Here is a 12,634-nt window from a genome sequence, read left to right on the forward strand (position 1 = left end):
AATATCCTCCACAAAAACAAACTCCACCCTACTAAAGGGATGCCTTGATCTTAGGCGGCCTCAGCAAATAAAAATTGGGCAGAAAACAATCAAATTCTCCAACCAACTGAAATACCTAGGCGTGATATTGGACTAAAACCTGTCACTTCAGGACCATCTGAAATATCTCCGTAAAAAAATAAGATGCTACGCAGCCATGGTTGCCAGGGTCACGCGTAAAGAATGGGGTTTGAAAAAAAACGAGTCCTCAAACTGTTCTACAAAGCTATCTTCACTCCGCTCGTCACCTACGCATGGTTTCAAAAAACTACAACAGCAGTAAACAGACTTATCACGGACCAAATTCACAGATCCATCTTCCTAACCATCACTCGCGCTTGCCACACGGTGAGCTCCCACGCCCTGCAAGTGCTCGCAGGCACTCTCCCGCTGGACTTAGAATCATACAACGCGGCCTACTGAACTACCTAGACAAAGGCACCCCACAGACTTTTCTGGGGTTCACTATTGACCTAACCAGCAACAGAAATGTGGAAAAGAAGAGGATACAAACTCTCCTGCAGCAGGCATGGCAGGAAAGGTGGTGCAACTCTCAAAAGGGAGAGATCACAAAGAAATCTCTACCCAATATTGAACAAAACTACCCAACCTCACCCAACTGGTTCGCCCCAGGTCTACAAGCAACGTACCTCTTAACTGGACACGGAGCGATTAATGCCAAACTGCCTCTACTTGGGATTCAGGTTGATCCAACTTGCACTTGCGGGGGGCTGGAAGCACCTAAGGTATGACTGCAGGCTCTATGAAGACCTACGTGGTGTTTTACTCACCAGAATCCACTACTTACCACAGGGACATGAACATCACCTCCTAGACACGAAGGAGGATTATCAAGCCTTCTCGGATTACGCACAGGCACTGTTCGCGAGGAGGGGGAGAAGAAACCAAATGGCCGCAGCCCACAACCCACTACCATTATAACCAAAGAACATCTGTTCTTCAGCTCGCTAGGACTGGGACATCAAAAAAGACCCACCCCGAAGAATTAGAAAACTCAGGAAACAAACTATACCAAAATAGACTAACATGGACGGGACCCATGTCCCATGAAAGACAAATGGAGATGACTACCAAACTTAGACACCCCACCAGCTGGATCTATGTAAACAAGACACTCCTGAAAATTGGAAAGCTTTGGAAATAAACCACACTAAGGTAAAGGACTAACATGGACGGGACCCAGGTCCCAAGGATGACAACTCAGACATTACACCAGATTGGACACCACCAACAGGGTCATTGTATAGTTTTCCTGCAGACGCTTGTTGCCGATCGCATCGGGTTCCCTTGCCTGGTGCCTTCCAACCCCCCTCCCCTGCACCCCCTACTTTCTCCTGGTGAGGCATGGGCCTGCCTCACTGACTTCTGGGGTTGCCTACTCTATCATCCCCATATTTCTCCCTTAACCTCCCCCAGCCTTCAGTCTCCCACCGACTATCTTTATGCTAGTGAATGTCCCACACACAAAAACTTAATTTTGTCAAAATTCCCGTTCGCCCATTCTTTCGGCCTTTATTATGCAAGCATTATCCCCCTCACCTAACGATCATCAAACCGATGATTATGGATATATGTATCTGTCTGTACGTACGTGCATATAAAAGAGGGCGCGCGTTTTTTTTTTTTTTTAGGTCCTAGCCTCTGAAATCTCAGGAAATTAAGTGGCAGGACCTGCCAGAGTGGAACTAAAACTACTGGGTTCCTGGTCTGCCTCCACGGGCGAAGGTGGGGCAACGTTGGGCCTCATCAGGGGTCCAACGGCTAAACGACCAGATGAACAACGGTACATGACACTACACATATACAATATCCATACACTTTTAAACCTCTGGCATTTCCAGCAAACTGGTACACCCACAATGAAAGCAACACGGAGATGGGGGAAACCCCTGGTGCCGTCTGACACTAAATACACCTGACCTGAAATATCTGCATACCAAGATTCGAAAATATACTGTACTAGTGGCAAGAATAGCACGTCGGGACTGGGGATTGAAGCGACGCGCGCTTACCCTCTTCTATAAGGCTATGTTCATTCCTATAATCACCTATGCATCTAGTTCTCCAAGGCCACCACAGCAGTTAATGAGGAAACTTGAATCGATTCAGCGAGTCATCCTGCTAACTATCACCTGCTGCACGGTCAGCACACATGCCTTGCAAGTGCTGGCTGGCGTGCTACCTCTATATCTAGAAATAGTCAAATGTGGTTTGCTTTATATGCTTTCCGAAGGTAAAGCCATCTCCTGTCTCGAATTTACCACCGACCCCTCAAAATAACATCAAGGCCGAGAAGAAGTGCCTCACTGCATACTGGCAGCAGTCTGGCAGGCTAGGTGGACACTCTACAAAAGGAGAAATCATCAGAATATACCCGAAATCTCCCACATGGTTCTTCCCTGGCCTATACGTCACCTTTCTGTTAACTACCGATGGATCTATCAGAGGAAAGCTCACTGCACTGGGGTTCACCGAAAACCCACAATACCTCTGTGGTTCCCTCGAAAGTTGGGACCACCTGATGAACGAGTGCGAAATATATGAAGATTTTAGATGCCTCCTCCTGACTAGGATAAATTACCTTCTTGAAAACAAACACATCCTCGAAAGAGATGACTGTCGCCTTTACGCGCTATGCGCAAGACTTATTCGCAGGAGGGAAGACCCTACCATGGATATAGTCACTGTCCGAATCATCATCAAAACTAAGAGAAGACAAGCACTTATATTTTGTGAATCAATGCAGAGGCCAACTGCAAATGACTAAACCACAGCCGCCGCCGCCGCCAAATCTCAGAAGATCTAATATAGGATAGCCACAGCTGCATTCCTATTTTTATATCCCTACTGACTTACAGATCACCGGATAGGACTAACTACCAAACTGGACATCACCACTGAAATTGACATCGCGACCGGACCTGAATGAGAAGAGTAAGCAGTTTGTGAAAAATGGCGATCGCGCTTGTGCTCCCTTGCACGACAACTTTTCTCTCACTCCCATCCCCAATTTTCGCCTGATGGATGTATTCCATTGAACCTGAGAGATGCCTTCTTCATTCCCCATACTTCTACCTGTTCCCCCCGTTTGTTTCTTGACTCTAAAACCCACCCACTAACTTTTTTTTTTACATTGGTCTCTGTCAGGAAGCTTAGGCGACTCTGGCAAAGACTAGCCAGAGAATAATGGGCAGCCTGGCTACCTCCTAGCGGTGTGTGCGGGCAACGTGGGGTTCCACCAGGGACCCCGCGGCCAAAGGCCACGATACAACAGAACCCAACACAAACTTCGTATTGAACACAGAACACTTTTCTGGCATATACAGTAGCTCTATTTCTTCACAGTGTACATATGGCACAGATATGGGAAACCACAGGCGGCCCCTGATCCTAATACTATGTCGTCCGTTTACTTCCAGATGAAAGTCTTGAACATTGAGCAGCTTCGAATTCCATCGCATACCAATTTTTATCCTGTATCATCTGCCCACCTTATCCAAAGACATCTGGTGAATTTCTGGGAAGCAAACATCCAAAGGATGGAGAAGACTGCCAGATTCTCAGAATTGAAAGCCATAGAATACGCTTTCAATAGAAAATTTGTCCAAAAGGGGAAAGGTATTTTGACCGTTGACTTCCTGAATAAATTTATCAGGAGGCTCGATGGGGAGGTTATATAGCAGAAAGGTTACCACATTCCCCTGTTTATCCTTGTCTAACCTATTCACGGTATGAAGTTTGTATAATTTTCATGATAAGCACATTGAGTTTTCAGTAATTTTGATACATTCCATAACGTGGTGAATCAATTTTGGGAATCAATGCAGGATAAATTACCTTCCTAAAAACAAACAACACATCCTCGAAAGAGATGACTGTCGCCTTTACGCGCTATGCACAAGACTTATTCGCAGGAGGGAAGATCCTACCATGGATATAGTCACTATCCGAATCATCATCAAAATTCAATTCACCACGTTATGGGTAGCCAGAGGTGCTTTTCAAGGAAAGACTGGTACACCATGTAAATTGATTAAAGCGTTGACGTAATATTTGGTTAAATGGCGCAAAATGAACTGATCTACTTCAATAGCATGAAATTGCGGAGTTCAGAGTTAAATTTGGCTAAAATTATCCCAAGAACCGATAGCACAAACTGAAAATTAGGTTGCAATCCGCCTTTTTCCCTGTTGAGTAATGCCCAAACATCTAAAATACACTTTAATTTATATTATATAATTAATTCGAGATAGGCAAATAGAAATTCCGAATTCGTGCATAATTTTAATTAAACTTAGAACGTCTCTGAAAACATTTCTAAATCAGTCAAATACAGCAGAACCCTGATAAGAAGTTTTCCAAGGGACTGGAGGTTTAGAACTTCTTACGCGCGAAAACTTCTTAGAAGGGAAATGACTTAAGATTATAAAATATTAACAACACAAAAATGAAAAGATGCACATACATAAGTTAAAGATGATTTTGAAGTACTATTTCAGAATTTATATTTTACTCTGCCTATTGGAAACATTTTTAAACTGAAGATTTCCAATTGCTTATCGTTCTGTTCATTAAACTCATTACCAAGTCAGAAGGATGAGCTCCTTTGGAGTTTAAACATACCTTAAAAGGTCGCAATTACGATAAGACAGAGAACAATCCCCTAAGTAATTCAGAATTGTTCAGAAAAATCAGAACTTAACGGCAAATGCTTCACGTGCTCGAAGCTATCCAATTATGGATATCGATGAAAACGATTGCAATACGTCACTTCCATTATATCAAAATTTTTATACTAAAAAGACTAAGGCTGAAGGCATCAGCCTACGGAAAATTGACTAATCGCACAAGTCAGTGAGTAGCACAATTTTAGTTCGTAGTAAATCACCGAAATAGGTGTCATCTTGTGAATGCCTTCACAACGAGTTGTCCTAACATTGAACTGCCTAGAATAAGCAAGTAAGCAATGCTTTGACACTGGATTCTCGAATCTACTGGCGTATCCGCAGAGAATAAGTAACATGTCTTTTCGAAGCCTTGTTTATTGGAGGTAGTGCAATATCAGGGCAACTCGTTAATGCATTCACAATGAGAAGTAATTTCGTGGTTTGCTACGAACTAAAATGATGCTTGACAATAACTTGTTTTATTACCAAATGTTTATATTGTTTAATATTAAAAATAAAAAAATTCTATATTTAAAAAACGTATTAAGTGGGAAAACGTTATTATAATAATAATACACTGCATTCTTTATCACGAACTTTTTACACGGGCAACTTTTTAGGGGGGGAAAATAATACATTACAACATATAGAGGTGAAATTGGGACTTAAGAAACTAAACCTAGTTCAGGGGAAAACTTCTTATGCGGGAATTTCTTATCCGGGTTCTACTGTATTTAACGTTTCATAAAATACGTTCTCTCAGTATGGTTGTAATATGCGGACTTCACATATTTTTAGGCGTGTTCTCAAATGTGTAACTACCCTTTCGTACATGTCCGGAAAATGTTAACTAGTAATACTTGCGTGTAATAATTAAATTTAACACAATAATTGTTAAATTATTGTAATAATTTAACAATTATTACAATAAACGGCGTAAAAAATAATCAACTATTTATTTTTTCGTTTAGCAATGACCAGGAGGCTCTTTGATCAATGTACAATAGTTAAGCAGCATAATCAGCCTCAACTTTCCTTGATCCACGGTAGAAATATTTTGATAAAAACGTTCACGTGTTCATAACGTATCCAAGGGTGAAAAGTCTAAATGGGATGGGAATTTTCAGAGACATGCTGCAGTCGGAATTTTGAGGGTTTATCGATAAATTCTCAATCAAGATTTTACAGTTCTCTCCCGATATTGACAAAAATGTTCACCAACTTCTTTAAAGGATTTCCAAGCTCAAAGTTATTTGCATTAAGGTTAGTATGCTTTCTATAATCGGGGCATTATAGACAGATTTAATTGTGTAATCACCGCGCACTTAAAAAGGTATCTAGGGATTTAATGCATTGACATTTTAAAAGCACATTTTCAACTGCAGCCGAAGTGAAACACTAAAAATAGCAGCAAGTGTGGATGGGGTGAGGACGTTGGAAGAAAGACCTGGAAACTGCAGCAAGGTTTAGAATAATCCTGACTTCGGAACTTCTCAATCAGCAGTCCAAAATCGAAGTACGTAAAGTTTTTTCAAAGCTAGCTATCTAGGGAGCGGGGGTTGGTAGCTTTTAAACCCAAGCCTTTTTAAAGGTAGACCTATGGAATGGTCCAAAATATTTCCAGAACATACCGCATAAGTTTACTCTAAACACTTTGTGCATAAAAGGTTGAAAGCGAATTTACAAATTATTACGGTTAAACGAAAACCGAACTCTGCATTCTACTGGAAGAGAGACAAAAGAGTAAAGAAATATTGGTGTGGAATTAATGATAAATAGGTATCAAAAGTAACCGAAATGCAAAGTATACCTGGTAAAATTTTCCATATTCCAGATTAAACTGTAAGAAGAGAAAATTACATCATAATTAAACAGATATTTCATCTTTGGAAAGATGGAGCATGCGCTCTGTTTCCTCATTCTTTTATATATATCGTGTTATATGAAAATAATACACTCAATCAATTTTTAAGATTGTTTTAATAAATGTGTAGATATTTTTTTTTATTGAAAACACAAGTAAATACTCCATTTTTGAGCACTTTAATATTCGCACTTGCATGTATCTTTATTACAAGTGTTCGTGGAGTTCAATAGTGTACATTCAACAGTATTAAAATAGTTTTCGATCATTACAAAACACTTGAAAGCTTGCACAGAATCAATGAAATAATTTACACGCACACATGTCACGTAACACATTAATCAAAGCGGATAGGTAAATTTTCTTCACTTCAAACTGTATAATCTACTTGGAACAAATAACTTGGCTTTAATAATAAAGTTACGTGAAATAATCCGTTTCGGGTGTTTCAAGAAAAATTACCTCCTGCGACTGAAATTAAAAAATAAAATGTATATTATAATTTTGTAAAGTGGATACAATACTGGCTACTTACAAATCCAAGTGTTTTCACGATACTCAATCACAACAACTCAACTCAAAATCAAAATACATAAAATATTACATACTTTGCCTATAATCTGAGAAACATCACATTCACATCATATTAACAAAGTTAAAATTTAACAAAGTTATTTGGCTGAGGTGACAGCAGATGCAGGATTAACCTATTTATTTAGCTGTGAATTGAACTGGATTCAGGATAAAATATACCGAAAAGCATATGTAATATACATCAATATATATATAAAAAATGAGTATTTTTGAAATATTTTGATTCACTGAGTTATAAAATTAAATGCATCTAAAATATTTTTTTTTTAAGAGGGTGGAGATAAAATCACCTTACAAAATAATCAAGTGAACTACGGCGAAAAATAAAGTCCCAAAATTAATAATTCATATCTTCGTGAAAGAAAAAAAAAAAAAAAAAAAAAAGAACAGGTTAAAGCTCAATCCACTGCAGTTGTATTTAAAAAGTACACAAAAGCATGTACAATAAAACACATACACGTCAATGTGGCAGGTAAAATCAGGGGTCGAAGGTATCGGCTGAAAGCACAGCAAATGAGTTCATAGGGAAAGAGAATTCACGCTATATCTTTGTTTTGGAGGGGGAGAGAGGCTACATAATAAACTTTACCGTTTGCACTTTTAAAAAGTACAAAACACACTTATAAAGATATTTTCTACTACACATCATACGTTTAACTTCAAACTAGTACATGTGATACCTACAAATCGGTTATTTCATAGTATCAAAATCCTTCATCTCTGTAGTTCTTTATTCGATACATATTTAAATATCTTATATTGACATAATTCTTTCTTTTAGTACACAACAATACTTTGCTATTCCCAATGTCCCTGACTAATTTACCTGAAATTCTGGGCAATCCTTCGAGACAAGTATATATTTACAATTTCATTTAACAGTCAACAGGCTTTGGAATATCCTTTCTTCTAGATAAAAATCATCTAAATGTTGTGGCACCGATCATAAACAATTCCCATGACCTAATAACAGTCAGGGGGGTATTTTTATTTATTACTTTTTTTTTTGATGTGATTCAAACTTCTGTACCTTCAAGGGCTTCTTCGGCATATCCCTCATCTGGAGAAAAACGCGCTTTTGCGGGTAACACAAAATGACTCCCGTTAGTAACCACAAGAGGGGACCTCTTCCAGTTACTCTGTGCTAGATTTGAATAAATGTCATCTCTATTATTCTCTACAGGGCCCTCACAGGTCCCGCGAAGTGTCCGGACGCGATCATTTTGCGGAAAACAGCGTTCTCCTTGATAGTCTTTTTCCTGGTAGGATGGCAGCCCAACCTGCGAGATATTGTCACTATAATCTTCACGGCTGTAACACGGGTTTGGATACACTTCGGAAAACTGACGGCCTTGGATGTCCTCATATCGAACAGGTCTTGTTTTCGATATGCTCCACTGGTCTCCGGCGCTAAATGTGTCGGCTGTTATCGATTCCTGGTCAGGATGGTTACAACTGACAGTCGAAGTGGACAACGACGGTCCGTTCATATCGACTATCTTACTGACTAGGTCAGGCGTCAGCTGATCGGAGCCGTACCCGCTACTTCCGGTTTCGTGTCGAGGCTGTTTATCGGTTGCCTTGAGCTCTTTTTCTTCCCTGTCGTTACTGATGTCATTCATCTCAGTTACGTCTTGCTTCTTGGAGGCTAAGTGTTTGAGGACGTTCACACCTCTGACCTTTGTGCCTGTAGTAAAAGCAGCAGGATGGAATATCACAACACACACTACCACAATAACAATAGCGAGTGCAAGGAAGACACCGATAAGAACAAATGTGAGCTTGGCATTACTCCAACCGCTGGCTTGTACGGCAGAAGAAATCACTGACAAAGTAAAATTTACGGACGTATTGCCTGCTTTGTTCTCAGCAAGGCAGACATAGACATCTGTGTCTGATTCTGTAGCACTAAGCACCAAAAGACGGCTGGACTGAATTGCTTCTCCTTCTTCTTCAATATAATATTTTCCTCTGTATTCGCTTAAGGCAGAAGTGTTAATAAATCTTTTCCCCACTCTCCAGTAAATGGATGCGGGAGGTGTAGCATTTACTTGGCAGTTCAAAGTAGCATTGTGACCTTTTACCACATCTATTTCTGTTGATGACGTCACGATGTCCGGAGAACAAGCGAAGTCTTCGAGTGTCATAACATCCCATGTTTGACCAGCAATTTGGACAGGGTCACGGCAACGGGGAGGAACAACGAGAGGGACGTTGTTTTCCATCATCCATTTCCTTATACCTCGAAGGTTACAGTCGCAAAACCATGGATTGTTATGGAGATGCATACCGAACAGATGCGGCAAAGAATGAACCACTTGTGCTGATAGAAAAGATAGTCGATTATTGTCTAATTTTAAAAACTCCAGGTTTACTAGTCCTTTTAAAGCATCTGGATGAACACTTTCTATCTCACAGTTACTAAGATCTAGAAAAGTAAGTCTGGTAAGCTCAGAAAACATTCCTTCTTCTATTTCCTGTATAGGATTTTGAGTTAATTGCAAACGTCTTAAGAGTGGACAATGTTTCAATGCTTCTGTTGGTACTCGAGTGAGATTGTTGACACTAAGATCAAGTTCAATTAAATTGTTCAGTTGAAAAAACGCGTCGTCGGCAATTTCTTGCACACTACATTCCACGAGGTATATTTTCTGAAGATTGACGAGGCCTTTCTCTTGGAACACTCGTGTGGATATTACGTTAAAGTTGTTTCTACTTAGATCTATTACTTGCGTGCCTACATTAATTCCGGCAGGAATCACAGTAAGACCTTTACCGATGCATTCGGCTGTTTGTTTTCCATTTTTCCACTTACACGAACAAACGCTTGGACACACAGTGTAAGTGTTTACGAAGGACAATTTGAGCAGTGAGGCGACGAGAAGCAAATTCACAAAACGAGATGCCATCGCAAGCTTCTACGAGGAAGGCAAGGTTTCACTGAGGAACTTCTAACAATGGTGGGATGAGATTAGAAAAATACTCTTGTAAGCTCTGGGCGACATTTTTTAACTCTCAAAAATAGAGTAACTTTCCTTGGTAACATCATTCCCGAGCAGCACAGCACTACTTGAAAGTTCTTTTCTTCATTCCCTGTTAGTACTTCGTAACACTTATTGGTTACGTCCCACCTGTTAAGAAAAATAAATTCATTTCAGTAAAGAAGAAACGAACAATAACAAAAAAGCAGCTTTTATTTACCATATGAAGCAATTTACAGTAGTTTTGTTTTTTGGTGCAGATATATATTTTTATGTGCACTATTTTATGGTGTACAAATCTAGCATGCATCGTGCATATTTGTTTTAAATATTTCATAACTTTTAAAATTATTGTGATATATTATTTTATGTGTTTAAATATAAGCAGTTGGTGTATTAGCGAAAGGTACTTCCTTAACCTCTGAAAACAGAAATTCTGAAATCATGTGACTATTATAGTTGTAGATAATGTTCATAAGAAATAAAATAACCAAATGCATCTATTTACTATACTCGTATGACCTTTAAATAACGAAACAGAAAAGCGAATAAATTATCGACCATTTATTCCACTTGTTATTCGAATAATTACACATCACATACATTCGAAAGAGTAAACCAAGTTTCAGAGAAATTGGAAACTAAGTAGCATTCTCCGTTTTAACTTCTCCTTAAAACAGCGCAATGTGGACAGCGCTAATTACGATAATTAACAAATTAACGATTTCACGCAAATATGACTTTTAAATTGACTCCAATTTCCTTACAATTTACGCTGACGTGGGCATTACCTTGACTGAACTAAGCACCTGCGAAACACAATAAGCAGGGACGGTAAGGAAATTCAAATCGCTTGCCCAGAAAATATTGAAATTATCGTGAGATGCTTACATATCTGCGCAAGTTTAACTCTAAAATGAATTTACCATTATTTATTGAAAATTATGTGCAATAGAAGGTTCATGTATACAAATAGCAATATAAATTGAACGTTTTACTGAAGATTTAGATGACTTTATTTAAACTCTAAAAATATTCTTTGCTCATAGAGATAAACATGGATGGTTAATTGGGAATCATTCACCAGAAGTATTTATGTTAACACGCTGCTCGAACCACTGAAATGTAAAACCTAAATACAGTGAGGACGACCTTGCGTCTCTTTTTAATATTTTAAATAAAAAGGGGGGGGGGGGTTGTTCTAACTGTTCATGCGTCAATGCAGTTCTTAGTACCACTCATCATTCAACCCATGCAGACAATTAGAATAATCCAAAATTCTGTTGGGGAGATTCTACCAAGCGATTCAGAGCGTGTGATTATATATCAGTGTGGCAGATGGCATCGTATTTAGCAAGCAAACTATAGTAACTACAGTATTAGGGGTTTAGGTTTCCACAGATACCAGAACACAGTTTCGGTAATAGTGATTGCTAATGCCCTCCGCTGAAACTGTATGATACCATATTGCTTCATTTACATATCACAATCACTATTGAATCCAGATCTTCGTCGAGGTGAATCTCTAAAAGTCGGGGAAGGAATAATTGTTTTATTTTATGGGAAGAATTACGCTTTAGGGAAATAAACTTTGCATTCATTTATTTAACGACCACAATAGAGATTTAAAAAAATACACATCTATAAACTTATATAAACGCAGGCGGTACCTGAAAATGATTTGTATATGGTGAAACACTCTTACACATACAGTAGGTTAAACAAAATTTTGCATTTATTCCATGCCACTTTAAAGGAAATGGTAAATAACTTTTAATAAACATTTCCTACTGAGACTGGTCTCATTATGTGAAACCACCCACAATGAGTGTCCTCGGTATTGCACTATTAAGTAATACGAGTACTTCAAAGTTCGAAGCTATTACTTTTTCTTATCGATTTTTATGAAGTGTAGGAAAATCAACGATTTTACGCATAAATTCTGAGACAGAATAAGGCTTTTTCTTGCCTTAAATCGTAATTATCATTGAGTATTCCCTCAGATGGAATGGTAAAACGAATTTTTTCTGCTTTCCATCTAGAATGCATTTACTAAATGCATTCAAAATATCACATTTCAAGCGATGCAAAATTATACCTAGATGGTACGCATATAAGACAAAATTCTATAAATGTAAAAATCACTATTCGCATGGTCCTCTTCATACCTGAAGCTTCCTTCTTCATTTTGCTATGCATGCTGAGATAAAAATGTTTCATGCATTACACATTTCACTTGCAACTAGTAGTCATGAACATCACACGTTCAATACATCTCACTATATATGCAAATAGTGTGATATGCTCCATTTTTACATCTCTTTCAAGAGCTGTCTCTTATACAGCATTTATCTAAAAAAAAAAAAAAAGGTGGTTTGGTGTATTAGGGTTGCTCCACACTGAGTACAGGTCAACAAAGCTGCAATGCTATAGTGTAAGAACCCATTCTTACAACTCCTAATAATATA

General features: G+C 38.7%; 1 protein-coding gene across 4 annotated transcripts in view; it reads right to left on the reverse strand.

The window, feature by feature from the left end:
- Positions 1-7,589: 7,589 nt before the first annotated feature.
- The window catches only part of LOC150088049 (uncharacterized), a 250,017-nt gene continuing 244,972 nt past the window's right edge, over positions 7,590-12,634 (reverse strand). For all 4 annotated transcript variants that reach the window (XM_090369314.1, XM_090369310.1, XM_090369313.1 and 1 more), the window contains one exon: positions 7,590-10,316. In XM_090369314.1, the coding sequence (XP_090225440.1) occupies positions 8,202-10,094 (1,893 nt within the window). In that variant the 5' untranslated portion in view covers positions 10,095-10,316 and the 3' untranslated portion in view covers positions 7,590-8,201. The remainder of the gene's footprint in view (positions 10,317-12,634) is intronic.

Source organism: Mastigoproctus giganteus, chromosome 3 (assembly GCF_048544385.1).
Source record: "Mastigoproctus giganteus isolate SK-2022 chromosome 3, ASM4854438v1, whole genome shotgun sequence".
NCBI classification, from domain to species: Eukaryota; Metazoa; Arthropoda; class Arachnida; order Uropygi; family Thelyphonidae; genus Mastigoproctus; species Mastigoproctus giganteus.